Source organism: Drosophila ananassae, chromosome 2L, assembly GCF_017639315.1.
Source record: "Drosophila ananassae strain 14024-0371.13 chromosome 2L, ASM1763931v2, whole genome shotgun sequence".
In the NCBI taxonomy this organism is placed as follows: domain Eukaryota; kingdom Metazoa; phylum Arthropoda; class Insecta; order Diptera; family Drosophilidae; genus Drosophila; species Drosophila ananassae.
The window spans coordinates 13585069-13611688 of NC_057927.1; the positions used below are offsets into that span (position 1 = coordinate 13585069).

The 26620-nt window shown below is 42.5% G+C and overlaps 4 protein-coding genes and 1 long non-coding RNA gene across 6 annotated transcripts; 3 read left to right on the top strand and 2 right to left on the bottom strand.

Annotated features, from left to right (window-relative positions):
* Nucleotides 1-689: 689 nt before the first annotated feature.
* Nucleotides 690-6203, bottom strand: LOC6499448. Its single transcript, XM_001954586.4, has 4 exons — nucleotides 4883-6203; nucleotides 4581-4823; nucleotides 4084-4519; nucleotides 690-4027 (listed from the first exon to the last, which is right to left on the bottom strand). Exons 1-4 carry the CDS (start codon nucleotides 5665-5667, stop codon nucleotides 1616-1618), a joined length of 3876 nt encoding a protein of 1291 aa, XP_001954622.3. The 5' UTR covers nucleotides 5668-6203; the 3' UTR covers nucleotides 690-1615.
* Nucleotides 6204-6721: 518 nt separating this feature from the next.
* Nucleotides 6722-8313, top strand: LOC6501140 (transcription factor Ouib). The gene is made up of 4 exons (XM_001954587.4): nucleotides 6722-7047; nucleotides 7105-7685; nucleotides 7758-7892; nucleotides 7951-8313. Exons 1-4 carry the CDS (start codon nucleotides 6904-6906, stop codon nucleotides 8237-8239), a joined length of 1149 nt encoding a protein of 382 aa, XP_001954623.1. The 5' UTR covers nucleotides 6722-6903; the 3' UTR covers nucleotides 8240-8313.
* A 5974-nt stretch (nucleotides 8314-14287) lies between these two features.
* LOC123257638 lies at nucleotides 14288-14785 on the bottom strand. The gene is made up of 2 exons (XM_044717406.1): nucleotides 14540-14785; nucleotides 14288-14416 (listed from the first exon to the last, which is right to left on the bottom strand). The coding sequence occupies exons 1-2, from the start codon at nucleotides 14783-14785 to the stop codon at nucleotides 14324-14326; spliced, it is 339 nt and encodes a 112-aa protein (XP_044573341.1). The 3' UTR covers nucleotides 14288-14323.
* A 122-nt stretch (nucleotides 14786-14907) lies between these two features.
* On the top strand, nucleotides 14908-15500 carry LOC116655193. Its single transcript, XR_004310400.2, has 3 exons — nucleotides 14908-14992; nucleotides 15052-15258; nucleotides 15325-15500. It is a non-coding gene; the product is annotated as an uncharacterized LOC116655193 (long non-coding RNA).
* A 2406-nt stretch (nucleotides 15501-17906) lies between these two features.
* Nucleotides 17907-20503, top strand: LOC6501141 (neurochondrin homolog). Of its 2 annotated transcripts, none has more exons than XM_032452010.2 (2): nucleotides 17907-18053; nucleotides 18106-20503. In XM_032452010.2, exon 2 carries the CDS (start codon nucleotides 18179-18181, stop codon nucleotides 20348-20350), a length of 2172 nt encoding a protein of 723 aa, XP_032307901.1. In that variant the 5' UTR covers nucleotides 17907-18053; nucleotides 18106-18178; the 3' UTR covers nucleotides 20351-20503. The 2 variants fall into 2 exon arrangements, with proteins under 2 accessions (XP_032307901.1, XP_001954624.1); XM_001954588.4 differs by having other exon boundaries at nucleotides 18136-20503.
* Nucleotides 20504-26620: the final 6117 nt, after the last annotated feature.

Genomic DNA, 26620 nt, shown 5'->3' on the forward strand with positions numbered 1-26620 from the left:
TATGTATGTATACGTAGCTAGCTTTTCTTTGTTTTTTATGGTTTTCATTTTCATTTTAATGCATTTTGTGGTATATAATTGTTTTACAATAAAGCCTGAGGCACATTTATGATTTATTATTAAGTTCAAATATTTTTTAAAATCTCCCTTTTCTGAGGGAGTTGCTGAATATAAACTTTCTTGTTTTAGAACGAAAATGGGTTCTCTGGGTTTTGTGTTTTTTTTTTACTTTGTTTTACAAACAAACTAACATTCATTTGCAATGCGAATTATTAGGTAGAAAGATTTAAAGCTAAACTTTGTTCCAAGCGATAAAACAGAAATATATAGACTCCATGACGATGATCTGGGAACACGACATTAAAACTAGAATTTCACGCCGCAGAGACGTCGATTTAAATCCATTGACAGCATAACTAAAGATCCATAGCGATGTAAACAAAAAATAATAAACATTTATAACAAACAAACACTTACGACTAATCGAAGAATCAAAGAGTTACAGATACACAGGTGGATAGACAAAAAGTTTAACAAATAGAAGGGGGTTTGGGGTTAGTAAAATCGAAGTACTTCCGGTCAGACCGGGAGTCGGGAGGATGATCAATTGACAAAGCTCGCTATTCTCGATACCTCACAACAACGTACAAAAAACACACATTTCAATTTGACAATTTTTGAACTTAGACTGGTTCGCTGCGACCCCGTATAAAATCCGTATGGAAATTCCCTCTAGAAATAGATACTTATATATATATATAAAGTAGATACTTATATACAAGTGGGGGTCGCAGGAATACAAACTCGTCGGTCGCCGAGATTGGGTTTCTATAGTTATAGATATACATTCGTTTACAGTTACGTTTTTGTAAATTTGTTTTCGTTTCTAAAACCGCTGCACACGTTACCATCATTCAGACTTTAAGTTCGTTTCATTTGTAAGGTTTTCTCAACAGTTATCAACTACGCAACTACATATAGCATATACCGCATACTATACTATCCTCACCACAGTAATCCTCAGTGTTAATGATAATGTTTTGGTAATAATAACATACAACAAGGGGCCTGAGGGTAATGTTCGATTAGAATAGATGTTGGCCTAGGCCCATGGCTCTACCTCTAATGCATTTGGACAGTAAAGTTCTTGAAACCAATTAGAGGCTACCGCCAGGCCGATAATTAGTTAGATTAGATAGAGGGGAAGAAAGGATATTTGTTTTAGGTATTCTTAGTGGCACGAAGAGAAAGCTCATTTGTGGGGAAGTTCTGTATTAAGAGTCCTGTTCCCATTACTAATTTTGTTCTTAAAAATGGATTTAAAAGGGGGATAGAATATAAGTTTATAAAAATCCTTTTAAAAGTTAAAATCAACTAAAAGGAAACAGGACCAAAGAGGATCAAACACAACTACACAAAATAAACTATACGTAAGCAACAGGATAAAGAGGATAGAGAGGCTTTACAGCTGATCCACGTGCTGAAGCAAGCAGGCCACCACAGTGGTGTCCTCCTTGCCACCCTCATCGACTATCAGTTGCTCCTCCTCGGAATCCTTTTCCTCCTGTTGCTTGGAATTCTCAATCTCCTCCTGAGCTTTCTCTTCATGCAAATTCTAAAAGTCGTCGAGTATGTCTGTGACGCCAATCATGGCCTCTACCACATCGGTGCTGCTCGGAGCACTGTCGTCAATAAGGGGATCCGTCGAAGCGCCTCCTATCCCAAAAGCGGAGGATGGCAGACTGTCGATCGTGTTGCCGTTGATCAGAAAATCACGCGACATTTCCACCGGACTGTATCGGAAGCAGGGCGTTGTGATGGGAGTGGTGGGCATGGACTTGGAGATGTCCATGGGATTCCTGGAGCTATACGAATGTGCGCTGTAGAACCCGGAAGTGCCAGATGTGCCGCCCCAGGTAAAAGATGGCGAGACAGCAAATCCATTTCCTGCTCCGCAACTTCCTCCGTTTCCGATTGTCGATCCGCCTGATCCTGCTCCTCCTCCGCCTCCATTCAAGGCAGACAGACAGTTTTGTGGTAGCGGTGTGGAGGGTACCGATCTCGAAACGATTCCCGCTGACCCGCCACTGCTATAGCCAGACGAGGATCCGGCAGAAGAGCTGCACGTTGTCGTCGTCTGCTGCGTCACGTTGGTAAATTTGCTGCTAAAGCTGGGCGAGATCAAGGCGGCCATATCCACTCCCTCGTACAGCAGGCCTGTGTCCTTAAGGGACGCCGACTGCTGGCTGTTGCTGTTCTCCGAGTAGAAGGCCAGATTTGGTGACTGTTGGCTGCTCCTTCGTTGGAGTTGGGACAGAGGCACCGACTGGGATCGCTGCAGTTCCGCCGTATCCAGATCTCCGGCCAGCGCCAGGCTCGTTTCCAGGTCCATTGAGTTCTGGTTCACCAGCGGATCCGCACTGTGACTGCTGTCTGCGAAACTGGAGTTGTTCCCACCACTAAACGCCCAATTGGCGCCAATGCATTGCTGGAGCAGGGAAGGACTTGGCGGCGCGGACGCAGACGTAAGATTGGGATAACATACGTAGCTGCGACCTTTGCGATGAGCTCCGATCATTGGATCCCGGTTATCGCAATCCAAAGACTGTTGCTTGCTTAGCAGACTGCTCCGCTGTTTCATTCTGGTGAGGCCCGGGCTGGCGAAACAGTTCTGGTTGGGATTCGTTGATGTTACGGCTGCGCTAGTGGCACTGGATCCATTAATATTGGGCGAGATGGGCAGGAATATGCAGTTTTTGTTGTTGCCATTACTGGAGGCGTTGCTCAGACTGATCTTACGCTTGTTGTTGCTAAAAGTGGGCAGCAATTTGGAGCGCTGTTGGAGTGGCTGCTTCTCATTTTGCTGCTGCAGCTGGAGCTGTTTTTGTTGTTGCTGCTGATGCTTTTTCGACATTAGGGCCAGAGACGCTGAGGCAGAACCCACTGTCGCCGCCTGATTGGGCAGCATCGAAGGCACCGGAACTGGTGCCAGCATAGCTGCTGCTCCATTGCCTGGAGCTCCGCGGCCAGGAGCCGGCATCGCCACTTGCTCCAGGGCAGAGCCAGCGTTTGGCGGCTCCTGTGGATTCCTATTCGGTTCTACAGCATCCAAGGAATTTAGTTGTTTTTCCTCAGCGTCTCCCATCTGAAAATATTGGAGCAGCTCGTTGTCGGGCTCCTCGGAGTTATCCTCGTCCTCCCCAGGCAGGAAGTAATCATCCAGCTCGTGCTTGTCCATGTTACAAATGCTGATAACCCGCTCACGCGGCAGGCCCAAGTTCTCAGGCAGTCCAGAGTCTTCGGCAGCGGCCAGGGCGGCATTTTCTGCCGCCATGACCCGCCTAGCTCGCATTATCATCAGCTGGTTGCGTGAAGCCACCTTGGGAATCGCATCCACACTACTGGAAGGGCTAACTGAGCTGCTGTTCATCATCTTCGCGGGCGGGCCCATAAACAGAGCGGCTCCCGGTCCTGGAACGGGGGAAGTGTCCGCTTGTGGCGGAGGAGGTGTAGCGGATGTGGTAGTAATCATCGGCGGCACTAGTAGGCCACCACTTCCTCCTGTTGTCCCACTACTCGGAGAGTTGGCCCAAAATCCTTTGGTTTGCTGCGCCTTAAGCACCTTCTTGCAGAATATATTGGTGGTATAGTCCTCCACTTCATCCTTTATCACTAGGCCCACGGTAGGCGACGTTTCCTGCTGGGTGAGTACAACCGTGGGGTTACCCAACTCCAACAGCTTTGGTGTTAGGTTGCGAACAGCGCTATTCGCCCTTTGATCGGTAGCCAGATTCATTGGCGACACCTGTGCCAGATACCCCATTGCGGGTGCCTGCTGCGGCTGCTGCTGCTGTGATTGCTGAACGGGGGAGTCTATAATCTCCTGCTTTATCTTCAGAAGCTGCTCTTCGCACGCCTCTTGACTGCTGCCCGCATCCTGGCTATTTCCCAATTGATTGCAGCTGGATTCCGAGGAAGTTGATCCTTTGCGCTTCTTTTTTCGTCGCTTTTTCAATGGTCCCATGTCCTAAAAAGGATTTGAATATGATGATAATTTAAATGGTTATCCTTCTCAAGACTTACGGCCAGAACTCGTTTTTCCTTGGGCTCCCGAGGTGTGTACTTCTTTGTCGCCACTGTGGCATTGTTGCTCCGGATACGGGCACTCAGATCAGCTACGCTCTCCAGCTTGGTGTTGAGCAACTTCTCAGCCCATCCGCGGATTACGTCCCAGCTCTCCCGATCGCCCTCGGTTGACGGCATTCCACTTAGAGTGGCCGAACTTGTCAACTGGCTGGGATCAGTTGCGGGAACATCGGTCGGACTCTGCTCACTCTTGCACAGCTGCGGCAGTTGTGGTGGTGTCAGCTTTGTGGTTTTGCGCATAGCAGCATAGCAATAACGAGAGTTGCCTCGCGTTCCCAGTCTTCGAGGACGCACGCCCGGAAAGACCTGCTTCATCACCTTCCCAAAGTCCGCTGTCGACAAAGGCTTGATGCTCAGACGTTCGCAGTAAGCTCTAAAATAATAATAGTAACCATATTAGCAAGGATTATTCTTAAAACCGCATTCAAACTCACATATAATCATTGTATACATCCTGTTTGGGTATGGACACTTTGGCATCGTGCTCCAAATGCGAGCGCACCCAGTTTATTGTGTGGTTAATCTCAGAGCGTGTTCCCAAAGGATTTTGCGGCTGTCTCAGCGGATCTGTGTCGGCACACTCGCCGGGCAGCCTCAGATAGAGGAATAGCTTCTCAATGGGCTTCAAACCGGAGACGCGCTCCAGAATCTGCGAAATCTGCAACTTGGCGTTGTCACTGTGATGAAAAAACACAATATAGAATCAAAAAGAAGGGTGGTAGGCGGTTGTACTTACTCCAAACTAGACTCAATCACTTGCTGGACTCTCCGCATCTTCTCCTCGCTGGGCACTGGAGGTCCTCCTCCAGTGGAATTACTGTTGGTCAGGGCGTTCATGACATTCTCGGCAATGGTGGAGTTTATCACCCCACTGGTAGCCGACACGCCCTCACTGGGATGTCTTTGGCCAGGTATGGTTGGGGCACCTGCTGCTCCCGGGGTTGGGGGAGGAGCTGTCCCCACCACTGGCCCTGATCCGGCTGGTGCTCCACTAATGGCATGCATAATCTTGCCCAGACCCAGCTGGGCTGTGTTGTAGGGAAAGGAGGCATTGGCGAAGGCCAGGCCAGCTGCAGCATTTCCAGCTGTGGTGGCAAAGGGGTTCGGTGTTAGCACGGATGTGGCTCCAACAGCTCCAGCTACGGCATTGGGAAACGGTGGCGGCACAAAGCCGCTGGGCGTGGGCACAGGTACAGGTACGTGGGTGTGACTCGTGGGCGAGATCTGGGAGGAGGGAGGAATACTTCCGCCTCCTGCAAGGGCGCTGCCCACGGGCGTAATGGTCAAAGGCGACGCCTTGGCATGGATAACTGGAGCCTGGAAGCGGGCAGCCGAATAGGAGATATCCGCAGGTTGGAGGCCACAATTGCCATAAGGATTTACACTGGATTTCTGCAGAGGAACTGGAACTGGAACAGGAACGGGTACGGGTACGGGATGAGGGACTGGGGTGGAGGCTTGTGCTGCTGGCGCCGCTGATTTTGTCCACTGCGCACCCAGCTGGCCGTGCTTTTCGGACATCTTAGGTGCTAGTGCTGGTGCTAGCGGCGCCTCCTTCTAGGCTTATTCTGTTACTGTTTTTATTTATTGCAGCTGGTTCCCCTCCTTCTGATCTTGTTTTGGTTTCTGGTTAAGATTGCGCCTCCCGCTGGGCTGGAAGGTTACGCAGCTAGCGCGTGTGTGTGAGTCTGTCTGTGTGTAGTGTGCGTTTTAAGAGACCGAGATTGCGGAGTCGATAGCTGGCGCGACGAACATTTCGACAAGTGCGACTGCGACGGCGACGGAAGAAGATACGGGTTTCAGATAATGGAGCATTTTCCAAGGGGCCTATTCCCCTCCTCGACGCGAGGCGGAAATCTCTGCGGGGCGTGGAAAGTGCCAGGCGTGTTCTAATGCCAACTCGGGTGCGAATTTCCAATCAGACAGGCCACGAAACAAATGAAAAAATCCATCTTTTACCAGAGATAAGAAATGTCAATCGTTCTGCGTCTCGAAAAATATGCAACGTTGCCAGATCGTCGCCCTACGGAATGTACTATTTTTCCCTCAGCTTGCGGATGTAAACAAGCAAATTTTTGGCTAATTTTCAATGTTTAAATATATGAATAGGTAGACTTTTGGATCCTTTATTTACATCCAATTCAAACACTTTTCGTAAATATAAAATAAAGCTGCAAAATCAGTTAATTCATGATTTCGCAGTTATCGTTATCGATGTTAGCCAGGGCTGCACTCCGGAACTTGTGACAAGTGAGAACACTGCATTTTAAAATTACGTCAGAGAAGAAATGTTGAGGAGAATTCGTTTCATAAATCATAACTCATTCCTTTTATGTACTAATGTTGTCCGATATAAATTCTGGATCGAAGATGCACAGACTAATATATTCCTATTACTTTATATGTACATGATCCTGCATATGAATGTTAGGATGAGCTTTAAATTAAAAATTAAATTACAAAAATTTTATATTTCATTATAAGTCTTTGTGTTTAATGGAATTCTTCCAGAATAAAGAATTTTGAGGTGCACTGAATATGAAAAAAAGATTTAGTGTTCACAAAAAATGAACCAGTGATTGGAACCACTATACGTCAGCGTCGCTATCGTGCATCCCTGGAAGGAAAATGGCGATGCATGTCTTTTTTTTTCTCATTCGCTTTACACAACACTTTTGAGCAACACGGAATTAACACTAAAATACTGTACGAGCGGTTCTTTTAACTAAGCGAAAACAGAAGAAAAGACTTACCAGGATGCGGGGTGAACTAGGACCACAGATGTGCCGGGTGTGCCTGGAGACCAATCAGAGGCTGCAACGTTTGGACGAAACCCGCGAAGAGGGAGAAGAGACGCCAAACGAGATGTTGATCCAGCTACTTGGTGTCTCATACAGCAAAGTACGTGTATCGATTGCCATTGTGATATGCCACTGACTTTGTGGCTTTTATTTTCAGTTAAATGACAAGGAACAGATTCCGGAAGGCATATGCAAGGCCTGCAAGGTGGAGCTGAACATGGCCTACCAGTTTCGTGAAAAGGCTCTACGGCGGCAGGCCGAAATCGAGGATTATTTGAGAGAAATGGGTCTAATCGATGATACAGAAGACATGTTCATTAAGGAAGAGGACGAGATGATGTACATTATCGAAGACACTAGTGAAGGAAAGGATGACGAATTTTTGGAGGTGGAGTCCAGTGAACAGCAAGAGGTTATTACAGAGAATGGCGACACCATTGAGTTCCTGGACGACAACTACACCATTGAAATGAACTCTGATCAGGGTGAAATAGTCTTGGAGGCGAAGGAAAAGTTCGAGGAGACGGCAACACAACAGCAGGTGCTGCAGGAGGCGGCCAGCACCAGTCTAAAGGCCAGACGTGGTCGCGTTCGCCGCGGGCTTAACTCCCTAACCACTTCCGATGGAACTGAAAAAGGCGGTTACATTTGTGATGTGTGCGGAAACTTCTATGAGAAGCGCGGTCGCATGATGGAACACCGACGACGTCACGACCTTGTCTGCCAATATCAGTGCGAGTACGTAAAATGAGTTAAAACAATTACTTTCTAATAGTTTTTATTGTAATTTATAACTTTTACTTTTTGCAGACTGTGTGATGCCAAATTCCAGGTACGAGAACAGCTACGCAAGCATATGTACTCGCACACGGGCAGCAAGCCATTTAAGTGCAGTTTCTGTAGTCGGCAGTTCTTCTACGAGAGTGTGCTTAAATCCCACGAGAAGTATGTAGTAAGATTCATACTAAATGGCGAAAATAAATTAATTCTAATCTATCCGCAGTGTGCATCGTGGAATCAAGCCGTACGTCTGCAAGGTATGCGATAAAGCATTCGCATATGCTCACTCGCTGACTAAGCATGAGCTCATTCATACTGACATTAAGTTGTACCGATGCGAGTACTGTAACAAGGACTTCCGCCTGCTGCACCATATGCGCCAGCACGAGGAGACCAGGCTGCATCAGAACGCCGTGATGCTGGCCGAGAGCATGAAGGTGGACATGTCGGGAGAGGAAGATGGTGAGACGCAGAAGATCCGCATGCAGGCAATTCGCAGTTCGCAATCATAGAATTAGTACTATTCTTCTTATATTTTACTGTAATTTAATATCTCTTTAGAAATATAATCCTTTTTTCCAGTTTAGTTTGTAGGCATATGAATGGGCAGTCACTTTCTTACAGACTAATAAGCATAACTTAACCTAGCTCTATAGTTTTTTCGTTCAATAAATGTAGGAACAAATCGTTCAATGCAATGAAATATTAATTTGAGTTTAGTTTATTCAGAAATGATACAAATGTTATTAAAATATATCTTTTTTTCTCTCTGTAATATATTGTAAATTGGTTCAAAACATGGGAAGAGCTTTTTCGAGAAAATAAAATAAAGCTTTTTTCGGATGTGCTTGGAAATTTATGCTTTAAGGACTCTGATTCAATTTAAATAACCAAAAATTCAAATAAGACAATATATAAAAAAAAATATAATATAATTAATAAATAAATATTTAAATATAAAAAAATAACTATATATATAAGAACACAAATTGGCAGGATATTAAGGGGTACTTTAACCGAACCATATGATTTAATATTCCTTTATTTGCGTTATAAAATGAATAAAGAAAGGTGGTAAGCCCGAAAAACCCGCCTGCCAATTGTCCAGGGAGTAAAAATCACAACATTATTGAAGAGCCAATCAATATTTGAGTTTCTTTATATTCACAATCAATGCCAAAGGGGATGTGGGTGCGGTATGGGAGTTATGTTGAAAATTATGCAATAAATATGGGTTGCTACATGTCGTCGAGAGTAAATAAAATGAAATGCGAGAAAAAAAGGGAAACCAATTTGCACCGAACGCATACGAAACACAAGCGAATGTACCATATCAAAGGAAGTTACCAAATTACATGACTTGAATAAGTTTTTTTTTTTCGCTGGCATTTATTTTTTTATTTTTGGTCCGCTGTCTCTTTTATTATATTTTTTACGCTCCCCCGTGTATTTTTACCACTTTAGTGTAAACAACAAAAAAGTTCTTATGGACACAGGAAAGCCTTTTGGGCCCCCCTGGGGGTTTTGTATTTGATTGGGGGGTGTTGTTACTTTTTTTCTTCTCATTTTTTGGGGAAAAAAAAGTCAGAGATTGGGTGGGAAAAACAAATTCAAACAAATTTGCACGCGATTTGACATGTCGAATCCATAAAAGCGCTTCAAACGATTGGATTATGGGTGTGAACATCGGGCCACGGCCCGCCAACTCAATTGCCAAATTGCGAGCCGGCCCTTTTAAACTGATTACGAGCCAGTCCGGGCTATCAATTGCAAATTTATTTCCAGCCAAAAAATGGTAATACCGTTTTCAGCCCGGCTCACACGGAGCTTACCTTATAGCCTTGACCTGGCCGTGACTTTGCATTTGGCGAAAGCCCAACAGCCAGACTTGACTCATCACGGATGCCCCGCCACCTTTTTGTGGCAAACAAATCAGTAAATTTACGAGCTGAATTGCAAATTCTTTCCAGGCATTGGCAAATCTTTGAGAGGGTTTGCATACGAGACGGCAGAGCAGGTGGTAAGTGCCATAGAACTTTCGGTTTACCAGGCCAAGTTTTCAACGACAAGAGCTCAAGTCGTCACAGTGGATATTGGCTAAAGGAAACAGAAGGATTGTTAAGAAATTAGGTCAGTAGTTTTACAGCTTAGAGACTCATATATTTAATATTTAACTTCTTGTTTGTTAGAAATTTTGGATTAGATATATCCAAGTTATATCTATCTTACGTTTAAGGATACTTACTGTACGACCCAATCAGGATAGATGGGTCTCAGGATAGATGCCACTGTATGTGGGCATGTCAATGTCAAGTGGTTTTTGGAGAAAGTTGAGAAAGCAGCTCTGGAGCTCTGTGACTGGCTTTCACTCCTCCCCATCAACTATTGTGCATAATTCATGTATTTTATTAAAAGAAAATGCAAAACCAACAACGAATCATTTCCCTCCAGCACCGTCGCCACTCTTCACAACTGGGGCGAGTGGTTGTCAAATGGCAGCTGTAAACTAAATGCTTTATATTCATTTATTCCGGAGCATAAACAATGTGAGCATCCACGGCATGAACCGGAAGACTTGATGAGCTGCTTGTGCCAGGATCTTCATGTAGATGCATATATACAGATATGTTAGTTGTATGTATGTCCTTGGATGTGTGTGTAAGTTTGCATAATGTTGCGAATGCCATGGTTAATGCATGTGCAACAGGATGCCCTTCCATTTGCGGTTGCCTCATCTAAGGAAATTAGTAGCTCATAGTCGAAGCTACCGGGACACCGAAAAAAATTTTGTTTCTAGAAATATTTTGTAAGAAATATATAGATTTCAGGATGTAAGATTCCATGATTGTTGATCCTTTTTGGGTAAATGGTTTGAAAAAAGTGAGTCTAAATAATAGTTTTTCGAATACTTGTTTTGTAGTTTTTAAGATTATAGATAATAATCCATTTTATTCCAATAAAAAACTTCAAAAGTGTCAAGTCGAAGACATCCTTATTTTATGAAAGTGTAGGGGGTTAAAGAGGCAGATGCTGTGAGGAAGGAAAAGCTATTTAAATGCCGAGAAATCCCCTTCAATGTAGCGCAACGTTTACGCTTCAAAGCCATGCAAAAACAACAAGGAGCAATCAAGGGGAGCGGGGGTTGGGGAGGGGCAAGGACATGCAGGATAGAATGAAGGATGGAGGATGGGGGGTGCCCCATAAACCCGGTAAGGCACGCTACCGCCAATCAATAAAACCCAAAACAACTAGCGCTCTGGAGCATCAAATATTTGTAGGTCTCGGCCAAAGTTAAGATGTGGAAAATCCCCTTTCCGAACACGGAAACACACAAAAAACCAAAACAACCGTACCAGCGAACGGGCCAAAACCATTAAAAGTAAACGCTGTGGAAAATGAACGATGTTTTCCTTCAAACGTGGCTTGGCAATGGACGAGATCTGGCCGTAATAAACACAAACAAATGAAATAATTTCGACTGCAAACAAAAGGGCATAAATTTATATATATACGTTTATGGGTGTATATATTATGCTGGTCCATAGTCCAATATCTATGTGTACGCGAATCTATGTATAATGTGTAAGCAGGATAAGGGGCGTGGCAGGGAGATAGGACAGATGGGATGTGGCCTTGTCCAGTCCGCCTTGCCAAATTACGCATACGCACTGTTGTGCCGCTTGCGGGAGGCGCCATAATTCATGACACACGGCGTTTTGGGTGCACGATTCACAGGCTACGGACACGGATACGGACACACGGCCACGGCCTCAGCGATGAAGACATCGGCAACGTAAATTGGTTTAAGCTGACGGCTACGGACAGCCCACCCAATCTGCTCCACCCAGCCCAGTCAGCCATTTAGCCAGCTCCCAGTATCCCAGCTTCCAGTGGCACGCCGACTTTGACCTATTGCCCGGCCACACAAAGCTTACCCGAGGAGTTGGGTAGACTACACAGGAAAAAATATTTATTTATTAAAAATATTTATTAAATTTGTTTAATAATCTACATAAAATCGAACTTTATATTAGCAAAATAAAATAATATTTTCCTGATTGACTACTAGAAAAATAACGTATTATTTTGTCAAGTGTACGGGTTCTAAGCAACCAAACGGAAGGCAAATAAGGCCCCGGAATGAGCTGTGGCCCGGCCCAAAAGGTTATGCCAAATTACGAGAATTTTTGAGGCTCAGCAATAACAAGCCCATTGGCCCGGTTACCGGGTGGAATTTACTTTCCGCCTCGCTCCGCCTCATCCTCCCTACAAGCCAACCTGGCTCACTTCCGTTGTTGCCCCCCAACGGCTCTCGTCTTCGCCGCCTCTCCAGATATAAATCATTTAAATTAACAACTTTTGGTTTATTAACAGAATTTATTGGCAGCCGTTTCTGCAGCCTCAGCTTGGCCGCCTGGGGTTTTTGTTGTTGCCGTTGAGGTAAACACGTTTCGGGATGCCCACACCCCACCCATACTCAAGGTCCTGGCAGGACCCCCTTGGACCCGAAAGGTTGTTCCAAGGATATAACGAACGGTTTGCTCGATGATTTGTTATTTGTTAGTGAAATGATAATAGCAACAAATGAGCTTTTATTGTTCCAATGGCCGATGCTGTTGCCGCCACCACCACCGCCGCCGCCACCGCCGACGCCTTAAGGCCGCGTCGTCATTGGCTTTGCGTTTCGATATAAATTCATGAAGGATAAGCCATTCAAAAGGGGATTTGCATAATTTGTTGTCGACTCCAGGAGGCCCCGATTTCTCAATTCCTGCTGCCACTTCTCTCGTTGCGAGCAACAACTGAATGCGAGTTGAAGTGAACAATGGGTCCACAATTACAAAAGTTATACGGGATGACAACCGTCGGACTCCCACACTCGAAAAAGAAATTCCATATTAAATGATTTTTATTTTTTTAAGCAAATATTTACAATAAATTATATATTGAGACTCTTTTGCGAGTGCTGTCGTTCGAATACATTGAGCTGAAAAGTCGATCTGTTTAACGAAGTTCCGGGAAAATCGGTTAAAGTTGTGAATCCTTCAGGAAACCAAGCTCCATGCTCCACCCAACAAGCTCCACCACTTTGCAGCTGCCTCGCCCACATTAATCAGCCATTAATATTGTGTAAACCAAAACCGTTAACAGCCGGCAGATGCCTTTCGGAAAATATGATTGTTTTGCGAGAAATCTCGCAACCGTTCAGTTGCCGCCTTTTGAAATTTAATTCTATTCTGAACGCCTGGAATTTTGATTCGGTTTTTGCATTTAAATTTAAATATAAATTGACACGTGCCAGCCTTCGCAAACAATCAGGACACGCTCGCCGGCAAAAAAGGTTCCAAAGCGGGGAAATCGAAACTGCCTGGCAGTAGGAAGAGGTACAACGGTGTGCACGTGTATGAGTGATTATTTTGAACTCATTCTATGGGGGCGGCCAAGGGTCCTGGTGGGTGAAAGGAGCTGTGAACCACAGCTGTGATTTTCCTCCACATGCCCGTAACTTAAGATCCGAAACAGTTTTAAATTCTTTTTTATGTTTCTTTAGAATTTTTCTCAAAGAATAAGTTTCAATGACACAAAGTAAAATATATCAATTTTATATACAATTTTAAAGAGTTTAATGATTTAAACACAAGAAAATAGAATCTATCTTATATTCAAATATAATTGAATTATTATTATTAGTATTAGTCCTTAGCAGCTAAAGTAAAGACCTCCAATATTAGCTATTAATTGGAAAAATATGTTTCTCCTTTATACCAACCATTATTTATCAGAATCCTGCTTAAATTTTCCTATTAAGAGAATAAGGAAAGCTGTTTGCCTGATTACAATGCCGAATGCCGTCGACATTATAAAGATTAATTTCCGCCTGCCACAACTTGGATGAACTTCGCTGAACCCAAGCTCATCGAAAGCGAAATGATTCGTTGACCAACTTAAAGCTCATAATGACAGACAATTTATTTTTTCCTTTTTTCTATTGAGGTCCTGGCTGCAAATTGGAACAGTGCCACGCCCAGACAAGCCGGCAATCGCCAAACTTGGCCTGGGTGGAGCTGCTGGGATGATGACAATCACTGAATGTTATTGACGACGCCCGCCCGCCAAAAAGTTGAAATCAATGTTGATGATCTTTAGGCCAGCTAAAAGTCGAAACTTTCTCATTGTTATCTATGGGATTGTGGATTGTGGATTGGGGAAGAACGCCGTCCAGGGACCAGTAACTGGTGACTGGTGGCAATGGGGAATGGCCGCAAGAGTGTCGCCATCGGAGGCTTCGATGAAAAGGAAAATATAAACAAAATCATTTGTCAAAACATTTCGAAACAGCTCTGCAAACTGCGGACTCTGGTCGAATATCGATGTTTGCTGCCTTTCGTCTCACACAACGCCAGAGTGTGAAGGACCTGGAGTGGGAATCGGAACTGGAAGCGGAAGTAGAAGTGCAAGTTCCTAGAGTTTTTACATGGTTAAAAAATTGCTGAAAAAAGTTTGTGAAAAGACAAGGTTGGGGATGAAAACCTAGGAAAATGTATTTTTCATATATTTATTAGATTTTTTATCGTAAAGGATAATACAAATGCATATCAGTTCGGCGTGGTGAGTGCCAAACAGACTTTCTTCAGGTTGTTTAAGTATTCAATCAAATGGAAAGGTCCTTGCATCACTAAGACCTTCATCTGAAAATAAATTAAGTATTAATGAAATAATACTGCCTAATACTAAGATACTGCCTTAAACTAGGATATTATTAAAATATAAACAACTAACGTCAATAAAGTTATAAAAATTGTTGTACTTACTGTATCAATTTCGGTAATAGCTCGAAATGAAAATAAGTTCAATTGTTCCTTTTTCAATTCGATTTTAATGTCAGAAATCATTGTTCCAGCGCTGTTTATTTGAGTTTTTTTCAATTCAAACCAGTTATTCAATTTTCTAATTTCATCGTGTCTTTCCGGTAGTCTGATCTTTTCCTTTCCCCAAAACCCATTTATCGAGAAATCATAGATCAAATTTGTAAAAAACCTGTCGAACAGAATTGCCATTTTGTTTAATGTGTTCAAGACTTCATCCAAATCGATCAAAGATTAGTTCACTTCTTTAATGCCAGGAATAAGAACTGTCCCAATCATGTTTTGGATTATGTTTGTCTGGAGGTCAGTCAACTGATTGGAAGTTATCGTGGGTAGAACGATGTCGGCGGTGCTTTTGGCCTGGTTGCACCATTGGGATAAAGAATTCTGATATTCTCGGTACTTTTCGCGTGCCTCGAAATTTAATTTATGCTCTTCAACAAATTTTGTTTCAGCAGTTCCTTTATAGAATGTCATAGACTTATTCATAACGCCGATAACTTCATTGATTTCCATAAATTTTACATGAACTTTGCTTGGATTTGCTTGACAAACCGAAAATATTGAAAGTACCATTGCAAATATTACAGTTTCTGATTGTTTGTTCATGATAAGAGGATACTAGTTACTGATCTAAAGAAAAATGTGCACTGGCGGCGTATTAGGTGCGTTATTCACGAAATATAAACCAAGATTGATTCTGCATATTTACGTATTCGCTTTTATAATAGCAAGAATGATGACAGGTTCTTGGTCTCACAATAAATTCAATAATCAGGGTATATTCTGTGGCTTATCAATCAAAATGGTTTCCTAGAGATCATTTAAAACATTTAATAACTTCTTGGAAAAATTGGGTAATCTCCTATCTATAAATTGCTCTTATCAGTTATTTACTGACAAGACTGCTCCAATACAGGTAATATATGTTCAATGAAGAATCTTTATTCTGATAGCATTTAGGAGAGTCCAACCATGAGTATGTGACACATACTATATGTAACATATGTTTTATTGTACAATCACATCTCCTTGATTGGATTCTGATACAAAATTTAATTTAAACATTTGTGTTTTGAATTCCGCCAAGGGTTGGAGTGGACTCTCTCTTCAGTTAATTCAACTTTTTCTCGTGATTACTGATACGAGTAAGACTTATTTCCCTCTATTCTTGAAGTATGTGAACGAGTTTTTCTGTTTTCTTGATACTCTTGGAAGGAACGACGCTTGGTTTGTCAAGCGATTTATTTCAATTATTGATGGTGATGTTGTGTCTTCTGGGAGTAAAATAAGAGTCTTGCAAAATATTCTTGGCCCTACACGAGTGGACATTTGTGGAGCATGTGACCCATTTCCATAGTGGAATAAACCCTTCCTAATTCAAAGGAGGAATTTTCAAAAGAGCCAGAAAGTAGGCAGCGATTGAACATCCGGATGAAAACAAATACACCCAGCATATTTCCGCTTTATAAATATAATAATAACAATGGCGATGGATTTGGCCTGGCACATAATTAGTGCAATGTAAAATTTAATCAATTTCGTTATAACCCAATTATTGAAATTGCTAGCAACGCAATTAAGCCGCGTTTCACCCAAAAACGGTCAAATGACCACATTCATCGGCCGCTTGGTGTCCACGGACCACGTTATCCCAGCCAATATAATAATAACAAAGGCAAATATGGGATCCGATTTGCACTTGGGTCGAGTGCCATCAGTATGTGCAGTGCATCCACCCATACATCGATGCATATATACGTGTAATGTATATGTTTTTTCGGGTCTCCGGAATCAAGCGGGTCCGCTGGTTGGTTTCAGACAAATTTGCATTTTGGACGGCAGTAAATAATCCAGAATGGATAAAGTTTTTCATTTGCATTATGATCCATATATGAAGATACATAAAACGCCAATGCCGACCGAGTAACCGACTTCTCTGGCCTGAAATCGTATTAAAGATTTAATGGAATTTCGTATACAAAAATGGAGAGGAATATTTGTGAGAGCAATTGCCTCTTTTGAGAAAATTCTCGCGAATGTGTCAGATTTTGTGGCTCATTAGCAAATGAATATCTAAAATTGTGCCAACAGAATTAAATGCCAAAACAATAAATGGCCCAAGTGATGTCTTTTTCGAACCTTTCTGATGTAAAATTTACAACAACAGATGTTTGAAAAAAATCAAACCAACATGGCAGCAGAATAACAGTTACAACAAAAAAACTATAATAGAAAAATAAAATAAAATAACAAGTATACCATTTGTAACGGGTTAATTGTGGCCATTTGCCTAAAGATGATACACAAATATATGAAAACATAAATGTTTAGCTACGTCATTTAGTAAAAATAAACAATAAATCAGAAAGTGTACAGTTAAAATTATCGTAATTTTTCAATTGATTCTATGGAAATAAATTGAATTGAAAACATAGTGCGATGTGCAATTAAATTCATTGACCCCTAGGCAGAAAAAGCAAAAAGCAAAAAGCATCGCATCGCATTGCATCGCATTTAAATTAAATATGCAAATTTGTGATCCATATAACAATGTGCTATATAACTAAGTTAAATGTATAATTAATTTGAACAGAACATATAACCAAATGTTTTTCATATATTCCCGTGTACTCCGTTGCACAGAGTGAGTTTTTTGGTTATTTTTATATTCCTGGATGTTGATGCAAACACCACACCGCCACCTATTCCAAATGTTTCGGTATTTAAGGAGATTTCTTTTTGGGAATATATACATATATGTATGTATATACAATAAAGGCCGAAATTCAACAGAGAGTGCAAATGCCTATAGAAAATATTCTGGAAGAAGTGCAGTCGGCAGCGTACATTTCACAGTTGACTAAAACGTAAACACGAAAAAGTCGGAAAAACGAAAATCATTTTCTAAATATATACAATGGTACTCGAGAGAGAGGGTCTGTGGAAAATGAAAATTGGAGAGCGCCGAGCAGTGCATTGGTCATCCGTTTGATTTCAAATATTTTCCGAATTCTATAGGCCGTAGAAAGTGAAAAGCTTAAAGTCCATTGGGTTAATACACTTTTTAAATCTTTCGAAATGAATCTGAAATTATTCATTTTATATTTACAAGAGTCAAAAACACATTCAACTTAAACAAAATATTTTATAGAATTATATATAAGTTTAGAAAAGTATAGAAATTGCTATATCCGATGCTTAAAAAGTGTATGATCGATGTATAAATAAATTGTGTGTAGGTTTTCCTCGTTCCTCGAACGGCGACAGCTGCACACCGCCGTTGGGCTTTTGGAAAATGGGGAAAGCCACTCGCGAGTGAGTTTTCCACTGGCGGCGGGATCAGTCCGCGAGAGTGCGTCGTCGAGCGAACACGGAACCCAGAAAAAACACGAGGTGCCCGGAAGAAGAGGAGAAGCAGCAGAGACAGCCAACGGGAAAACTGTAGCCAAGTGAAAGTGTAAGGAGGATATATTTATAGAAGACCACGCCGCAACCACATACATATATAGTGTATATATATATATTTATCCGACAAGTAGCAGATACAGACCGTGATATACACACCCGGATAGCGAATCCAGGATGACGGACGTGCCGGAGCCAGTGCGCAAGTGCGCCAACCTGTTGAAGGGCACCCGTAGTGATACGGAGAAGTTCGCGGCCCTGTTCATGGTCACCAAATTGGTGAAGGGCAAGGATTGTAATTCGGCCGGCAAGAAGCTGCTCTTCGAGGCCATTGGATTCCCCTTTCTGAAGAAACTTCTGGTATCCAAGGACCTGCCCAATGATTGCCCACCTTTGGTGTACAAGAGCGTGGCCCTGTCGATCCTCACCTGCTTCTGTCAAGAGGAGGAACTGGCCACCCACAAGGACATCATCGATGCCATTCCCACACTGTTGGAAATCGTGGAACAGGCCGACGACGAGGATTACGAAGATAACCTAATCGTGGTTAGCGAGGCTTACAGTTGCCTGAAAAGCATCGCCAGCTATGAGCCCGGGCAGCAGGCTCTCCTCGCCACCGGAGCCATTCCCAAGATGTCCCAGATCTACTCCGCCCAGAGTTTCCAGACCGATGAGGCCCTTCACCTGATTGTGCTGCTGGTGAACAAGTTCGGGGTGGCCTCCTGGCCAGAGGATCCCACCGCCTTCCACGCCTTGATCCAGAGGATTGCATTGGACATGGAAACGGATCATACGGACAGGAAGTACGAGCTGTGCCGGATTCTGGCTGATATCCTGATCACCTGCCGCCGCGAGATCGTCATAAACTCGCTGGAGGGTCAAATTTGGCCGGAGAGTCTGTTCAAGGGCTGCGGTGACATCCTGAAGGCAAAGATCGGACCCAAACAGAGGGACCCCGCCCTGCATCTGATTGCCACCACCCTGCAGGTGCTGGGCATCCAGTGGGCCTTCATGGACGAGCAGAAGCAGTTCTTCCTTCAGCTCCTTCAGCTGGCGGCCATTGAGGTGCGCATGCAGATGGACGAGAAGAAGCTGGAGACCACCTTCAAGCAGGCAGATTTGATGACTTGCTGCTTCCTGATCCTGGAGCAGTGCATCGAGTACATGGCCACGGACCAGTTGGACTTGGAGCCAAAGGAGAAGCAGACAACCTACACGGCCCTGAAGGGAGCCTTTAACCAGGTGATGGCTGTCTTGACCAGGGTGAGCCAGGACAAGATTCGGGACAGCGCCAATCCCCGTGACAAGAACTTTGTGTTCGCTATTGTGCGGGTGTTGTCGGCTTGGTTGGCCCAGGAGACTACGGCCATGCGACCAGCCATCTATAAGATCCTTCCCTTCATGCTGAAGGTGGCCAACGAGAGCTTCCACGATCTGAAGACCTGGCGGGCGGGTCCCAAGGAGGGTGCCGCGCCCAATGACGTCTTACGGATCATGCTGCCGGCTCTCTGCCACTTTGCTGTGGAGGATGAGGCCAGGCGGGTGCTGTTCACCCACAAGCAGGACGAAGTTTTGCTGGAGTCTCTGGAGCTCTACTTCAGCATTGCCCACTGGAAGAGACCGCCGATTCCCAGGGCCGAGCGCTTGAAGAGAATGAACGAACCGGATCCGGTGCCCACTCCGGAACAGCAGGCTGAAATGAAGGTAGCCCGTAGCGCCATTGTCGCGCTGTGCAACATCCTGATGAACTTCACCGTGCTGGAGCCCAAGCGTGCGGAGGACGGAGCCACCTTTGCCAGCCTGCTGAAGTTCGTGGTGGAGAACCTGCCGGAACTGAAGGATACACCCGACAACCTGGTGATTCATGGCAACCTGGCCGTCCTCGGATTGCTTCTGCTTAAGCAGCAGTCAAAGAAGGTCAAGCAAAACGACTTCTCCATCTGCCGCTACATCCAGGCCACCATCCGATTCCTCTGGGACGCATACAACATCGATGAGAGCAACGATCCCACTGCCCTGGTGGTGTCCATTGCCTACAAGGGCTACTGGTCGGATCTCTCGGAGCTGTGGTTCCTCGGCATGCAGACCATGTGTGGAGTGCTGCCACTCGTGCCATGGCTATCCGAATTCGCCCTGGAGTCCGGCTGGGCTGAGGGTATTGTGAAGACCCTGAAGAAGGTCAAGATCGGCACCCTGCCGGCCAACGTGAAGTCCGCTTACGAGGACTTCCTGTCCCAACTGGTCGACGTCAACGGCGATGTGGTGGCCGTTCTCAAGAAGGCCGATGCTCTGCGGGTCTGTCGCAATCACAGGATGATGGATCTGGGCAAGAAACTCTTCGGCGATTAAGATGACCCAAATAAATAATATACTGTTCTCCGAAGGCATTTTTTGTGTGTGATTTGTGAACAAGCGAAAAATGGAAAATATTTTTTATGGATTTTATTCTATTTTATATGCTCTATTTTAATGATTAAATAACTAAATTTATTAAAAAATTAACACCACCATTTTTACAAAAACTATACACATCCGGACATAAATTTTATTTTCAGCTTTCATCAAAATACTTTTGCCATTCATTCAGTTTCGTTTTCGTTTGTTCTGCTCAGCTCGGTGGAATTAGTTAAAACTTTAGCTTGTTTTTGTTTTTTTCGGTGAGTTTTATTTTCGAACAATGGCAACGTATGTATATCCGGATATGTGGATTTATGGAACGCGAACGAAACACGTCATATTTGCTTGTTTGTCGCTTTAACAACTACAATGTTAGAAAGAAACAGATGACGAGTCCAAAATAATACTAATAATAAGTGAAATTTAATTAAAAACATTGAGGCAAACTTTTTGCCCCGAAACACGGACAGGAAGCGACGAATTAATAATGTGCTGACATGGAGTGACAACTTTTTTGGTTTGCACTCGATGTGCGAGGTGAGGGAAATGCATCCCAAATTTCTGGCTAAACTTTGACGACAACTTATTCATTGTGTTGCTTTTTTCCAGGATGTGAGCTGGGGAAACAAACTAAAAAGTACTTTTTCAAATTTAATATGACACAGGTCTTTTGTCCTTTCATAATTGTCGTTGTATTTCGTTTAAAAGTTTAAACTTTTACGTGAAACATAGTAAAGTACTCTGGCTAAAAATTATGCCATGACCAGATTTTCTGCAAAAAAAATATAGCGCCCTAATTTACTCTTCAGGTGTAATTTTGTTTTTTTAACAAACAGAATTAATTCGAGTTAATTAATATTGTTTCCTCATGGTATGTTACATGTCCATCAAATGGTTTTATATGCAACAATTTTTTTTTAGGAGTCATTTCAGAAATTGTAACAGAAAGCATTTATGTATAATAAAATACATTTTATAAACATTTGATAGGATGAACACACTGAGGGATTTAATTCTATCTATATAGACTTTAACTTCGCAAAAATACATTCGATTCTTGAACGGAATACCTTAAATAATTTGTAGATCGATTCTGCACCATTCTGCATAAAAATCTGGAAACGCAATTTTTTAAAGATTTTTTGCAGAATTTTCTGGGGGTCTCCTTCAAATGTGGAAAATGCAGGAAAGCGTCAATATGGCCCCCATCGGAGGCTATATCTTTGCCAATAATCATCCGATTCTTGAACGGAATACCTTTAACAATTTGTAGATCGATTCTGCACCATTCTGCATAACAATCTGGAAACAAATTTTTTTAAAGATTTTGTTGTCAAATTTTCTGGGGGGTCTCCCTCAAATGTGGAAAATGCAGGGGAGGGTCTATATGGCCCCCTATCGGAGGCTACATCTTTGCCAATAATCTTGAACGGAATACCTTAAACGATTTGTGGATCGATTCTGCACCATTCTGCATAAAAATCTGGAAACAAATTTTGTTAAAGGTTTTTTTTTCAAATATTCTGGGGGGTCTCCCTCAAATGTGGAAAATGCAGGGGAGCGTCTATATGGCTCCCATCGGAGGCTATATCTTTGCCAATTATCATCCGATTCTTGAACGGAATACCTTAAACGATTTGTGGATCGATTCTGCACCATTCTGCATAAAAATTTGGAAACAAATTTTTTTAAAGATTTTTTGTCAAATTTTCTGGAGGCCCCCCTATCGGAGGCTATTTCTTTGCCAATAATCATCCGATTCTTGAACGGAATACCTTTAACGATTTGTGGATCTATTCTGCACCATTCTGCATAAAAATCTGGAAACAAATTTTTTTAAAGATTTTTTTCAAATTTTCTGGGGGGTCTCCCTCAAATGTGGAAAATGCAGGGGAGCGTCTATATGGCTCCCATCGGAGGCTATATCTTTGCCAATTATCATCCGATTCTTGAACGGAATACCTTAAACGATTTGTGGATCGATTCTGCACCATTCTGCATAAAAATTTGAAAACAAATTTTTTTAAAGATTTTTTGTCAAATTTTCTGGAGGCCTCCCTATCGGAGGCTATTTCTTTGCCAATAATCATCCGATTCTTGAACGGAATACCTTTAACGATTTGTGGATCTATTCTGCACCATTCTGCATAAAAATCTGGAAACAAATTTTTTTAAAGATTTTTTGTCAAATTTTCTGGGGTTTCTCCCTCAAATGTGGAAAATGCAGGGGAGGGTCTATATGGCCCCCTATCGGAGGCTACATCTTTGCCAATAATCATCCGATTATTGAACAGAATACCTTAAACGATTTGTGGATCGATTCTGCACCATTCTGCATAAAAATCTGGAAACAAATTTTTTTAAAGATTTTTTTTCAAATTTTCTGGGGGGTCTCCCTCAAATGTGGAAAATGCAGGGGAGCGTCTATATGGCTCCCATCGGAGGCTATATCTTTGCCAATTATCATCCGATTCTTGAACGGAATACCTTTAACGATTTGTGGATCTATTCTGCACCATTCTGCATAAAAATCTGGAAACAAATTTTTTTAAAGATTTTTTTTCAAATTTTCTGGGGGGTCTCCCTCAAATGTGGAAAATGCAGGGGAGCGTCTATATGGCTCCCATCGGAGGCTATATCTTTGCCAATTATCATCCGATTCTTGAACGGAATACCTTAAACGATTTGTGGATCTATTCTGCACCATTCTGCATAAAAATCTGGAAACAAATTTTTTTAAAGATTTTTTGTCAAATTTTCTGGAGGGGTCTCCCTCAAATGTGGAAAATGCAGGGGAGGGTCTATATGGCCCCCTATCGGAGGCTATATCTTTGACAATAATCATCCGATTATTGAACGGAATACCTTAAACGATTTGTGGATCGATTCTGCACCTTTCTGCATAAAAATCTGGAAACAAATTTTTTTAAAGATTTTTTTTCAAATTTTCTGGGGGGTCTCCCTCAAATGTGGAAAATGCAGGGGAGCGTCTATATGGCTCCCATCGGAGGCTATATCTTTGCCAATTATCATCCGATTCTTGAACGGAATACCTTAAACGATTTGTGGATCGATTCTGCACCATTCTGCATAAAAATTTGGAAACAAATTTTTTAAAAGATTTTTTGTCAAATTTTCTGGAGGGGTCTCCCTCAAATGTGGAAAATGCAGGGGAGGGTCTATATGGCCCCCTATCGGAGGCTATTTCTTTGACAATAATCATCCGATTCTTGAACGGAATACCTTAAACGATTTGTGGATCGATTCTGCACCATTCTGCATAAAAATCTGGAAAAAAATTTTTTTTAAGATTTTTTGTCAAATTTTCTGGAGGGGTCTCCCTCAAATGTGGAAAATGCAGGGGAGGGTCTATATGGCCCCCTATCGGACGCTATTTCTTTGCCAATAATCATCCGATTCTTGAACGGAATACCTTAAACGATTTGTGGATCGATTCTGCACCTTTCTGCATAAAAATCTGGAAAAAATTTTTTTTAAAGATTTTTTTTCAAATTTTTGGGGGGGGGGTCTCCCTCAAATGTGGAAAATGCAGGGGAGGGTCTATATGGCCCCCTATCGGAGGCTACATCTTTGCCAATAATCATCCGATTATTGAACAGAATACCTTAAACGATTTGTGGATCGATTCTGCACCTTTCTGCATAAAAATCTGGAAACAAATTTTTTAAAGATTTTTTTTCAAATTTTCTGGGGGGTCTCCCTCAAATGTGGAAAATGCAGGGGAGGGTCTATATGGCCCCCTATCGGACGCTATTTCTTTGCCAATAATCATCCGATTCTTGAACGGAATACGTTAAACGATTTGTGGATCGATTCTGCACCATTCTGCATAAAAATCTGGAAACAAATTTTTTTAAAGATTTTTTGTCAAATTTTTGGGGGGGGGTCTCCCTCAAATGTGGAAAATGCAGGGGAGGGTCTATATGGCCCCCTATCGGACGCTATTTCTTTGCCAATAATCATCCGATTCTTGAACGGAATACGTTAAACGATTTGTGGATCGATTCTGCACCATTCTGCATAAAAATCTGGAAACAAATTTTTTTAAAGATTTTTTGTCAAATTTTCTGGGGGGTCTCACTCAAATGTGGAAAATGCAGGGGAGGGTCTATATGGCCCCCTATCGGAGGCTATTTCTTTGCCAATAATCATCCGATTCTTGAACGGAATTCCCTATACGGGTTGCAACGGATTCGGGTTCAATCATTCTTCAAAAACCGAAAACATTTTACTTATTTTTTTTAATTTTTACTTATTTTCTTAATAAATGTAATCACATGATTCCCAAAGAAATTCGTGGAATTATTTAGACTTAGCTCATCTTATATCCGTAACGAAGCTTGAGATTTCAAATTGTTTGAAAATGAAATGGAACTAGACCAGAAGTTGGGCAGCTGCTAACCAAGGCAAAAGCCGGGCATAAATCTCCAATAAATCTTAAATACATGTTGCGATGCCTGACTTGGGTTTCGCTTCTGGGCCAAGGAATACATATTACGGCAAAAGAATCGCTCAATCGTGCTATCAGCCACTGGAGCCTTTCGAAACCCCCCAAAAACCACCCTCTCAACACCTGCCAGCCATTTCTCTTCTATATCTAAGAGTGGGCAATGGGTTTTTATTACGATATAATATTTTATTGTGTACCTTTAGATGTTTTTGGATATTTTGGCTCGCAACATTTGAGTTTCAACCCTTTTTGTGCGCCCACATTTTTTGTAGCCAACAGAATGTGTAAATTTGCCTGAGCCGTTTGTTGTGTTTTGTCACCGGAATTGCTTAGCTGGGACCGTCTCAAAGGGGAGTGGGGCAGGAGGCTGAGTCGGTGAATGGGTGACCCCGGGAGTGGATTTGGATTTTTGGGCTATTTGTGCATTTGACAAAGGTAATAAAAAGGGCCTTTGGCTTTTGAAGCGTCGCCTGCTTGTTGATTTTGCTTCTCTGTTTGCTCAGCTCAAAGCTATAAAATATATACAAATATATACGAGAAAACAAAAAAAATGTATTTTTATTTTATTTTGTTGTTGTTTGTTTACCTCATTTTTTGGCTGAGCAAACATGCGCTGGCATTTTTCGTTTCTGCTTGGGTTTTGTGGGCTTAAATGTGTTTGTTTCTAATTAAAATTAAAAGGTTTTTGTGGCTGACAACTGCCGTGAAATAAATTACAAATGTCAAACCAAAATTCTGCCAAGCAAGTGGCTAAATCTTAAAGCTAGCACAAAAGGTGTAATCAAGGTACAATGCAATTGCTTTTGTCAACCAACCAGACCCGTTCTCAATGATCCATTAATTTGGCGAGTCAACTCGTCAATCAGACGGATGGGAAGAAAAAAAAAACCGGTAGACAAAGAATTGGTAGTCATGTGAGAGGTTGTTGCAGCAACAAGTTGAAGCCACCTTGATTGCAATTAGTAGGAGTCTCCGACATTGTTGCCACCTTAATGAAATGAAAACAAAGTTGAAAAGGAGAAGAGCAGCAGTAGCAGGAGAAAGCGAAATAAGACGAAATAAGAAATTCAAGACAAGTGTACATTTTCACTGTGGAAAAGCTTTATATTACTTTCTTTTTTATAGACTACTATACAGGTCTATCTCTATAGAAGCATATATTTAAATCGTGCGAAATTTTTGTTTAAATTCCGTACAGTGTGCCTTTCCGGAATAAACTAGTTGACAAGGATTCTCCCACCCCTCTAAGCAGACTGATTAAGTCTTGAGCTTTGCTTTACTTTGTGGGAATCGTTTAAATATACTCGTACTTTGGCAGCTGAGAATGATTATCTGAGGTGTTGATGCAAGAGGGCTTCACAAACCATTTAACCCGAGAGTCGTCTCAACTTCCAATAACAGCGATCCCACGAGATTTTTATTGCCATATTCAAGTGCCACTTGTTGGCGTTACCAACCCTCTTGTTAAACCAATTGCTTTAAGTTATAAAGGATACGCACAAATGCGCACCCCAAACAGTGTCAGAGTCTGAGATACTGCTTTTGATTCAACCCCAAGCAATAATAATGCGAAATAAAGTAAATTCTGTTCACAAATTTCCAATTGGTGCTATGGGGCGTTGTAAGGGAATGCTCTTAACACTTTCCATATAATCATCTGGGGAATTCGTTTGGACATGGACCGCCCCACACCCCTCCTTTAATATCTAGCTGAATTTTCGAGGGGCACGAAGCGGTCCCAGGACAAATTA

Excerpts from the sequence above, each read along its gene's own strand:
- LOC6501141 (XM_032452010.2), top strand. The coding sequence starts at position 18,179 with ATGACGGACGTGCCGGAGCCAGTGCGCAAGTGCGCCAACCTGTTGAAG.
- LOC123257638 (XM_044717406.1), bottom strand. The coding sequence starts at position 14,785 with ATGGCAATTCTGTTCGACAGGTTTTTTACAAATTTGATCTATGATTTC. Across the intron at positions 14,417-14,539 it reads CTATTACCGAAATTGATACA|ATGAAGGTCTTAGTGATGCA; the intron begins GTAAGTACAACA and ends ATTTATTTTCAG.
- LOC6501140 (XM_001954587.4), top strand. The coding sequence starts at position 6,904 with ATGCGGGGTGAACTAGGACCACAGATGTGCCGGGTGTGCCTGGAGACC. Across the intron at positions 7,048-7,104 it reads TTGGTGTCTCATACAGCAAA|TTAAATGACAAGGAACAGAT; the intron begins GTACGTGTATCG and ends TTTTATTTTCAG. Across the intron at positions 7,686-7,757 it reads GTCTGCCAATATCAGTGCGA|ACTGTGTGATGCCAAATTCC; the intron begins GTACGTAAAATG and ends TACTTTTTGCAG.
- LOC6499448 (XM_001954586.4), bottom strand. The coding sequence starts at position 5,667 with ATGTCCGAAAAGCACGGCCAGCTGGGTGCGCAGTGGACAAAATCAGCG. Across the intron at positions 4,824-4,882 it reads GTGATTGAGTCTAGTTTGGA|TGACAACGCCAAGTTGCAGA; the intron begins GTAAGTACAACC and ends TTTTCATCACAG. Across the intron at positions 4,028-4,083 it reads AGGAAAAACGAGTTCTGGCC|GACATGGGACCATTGAAAAA; the intron begins GTAAGTCTTGAG and ends AATCCTTTTTAG.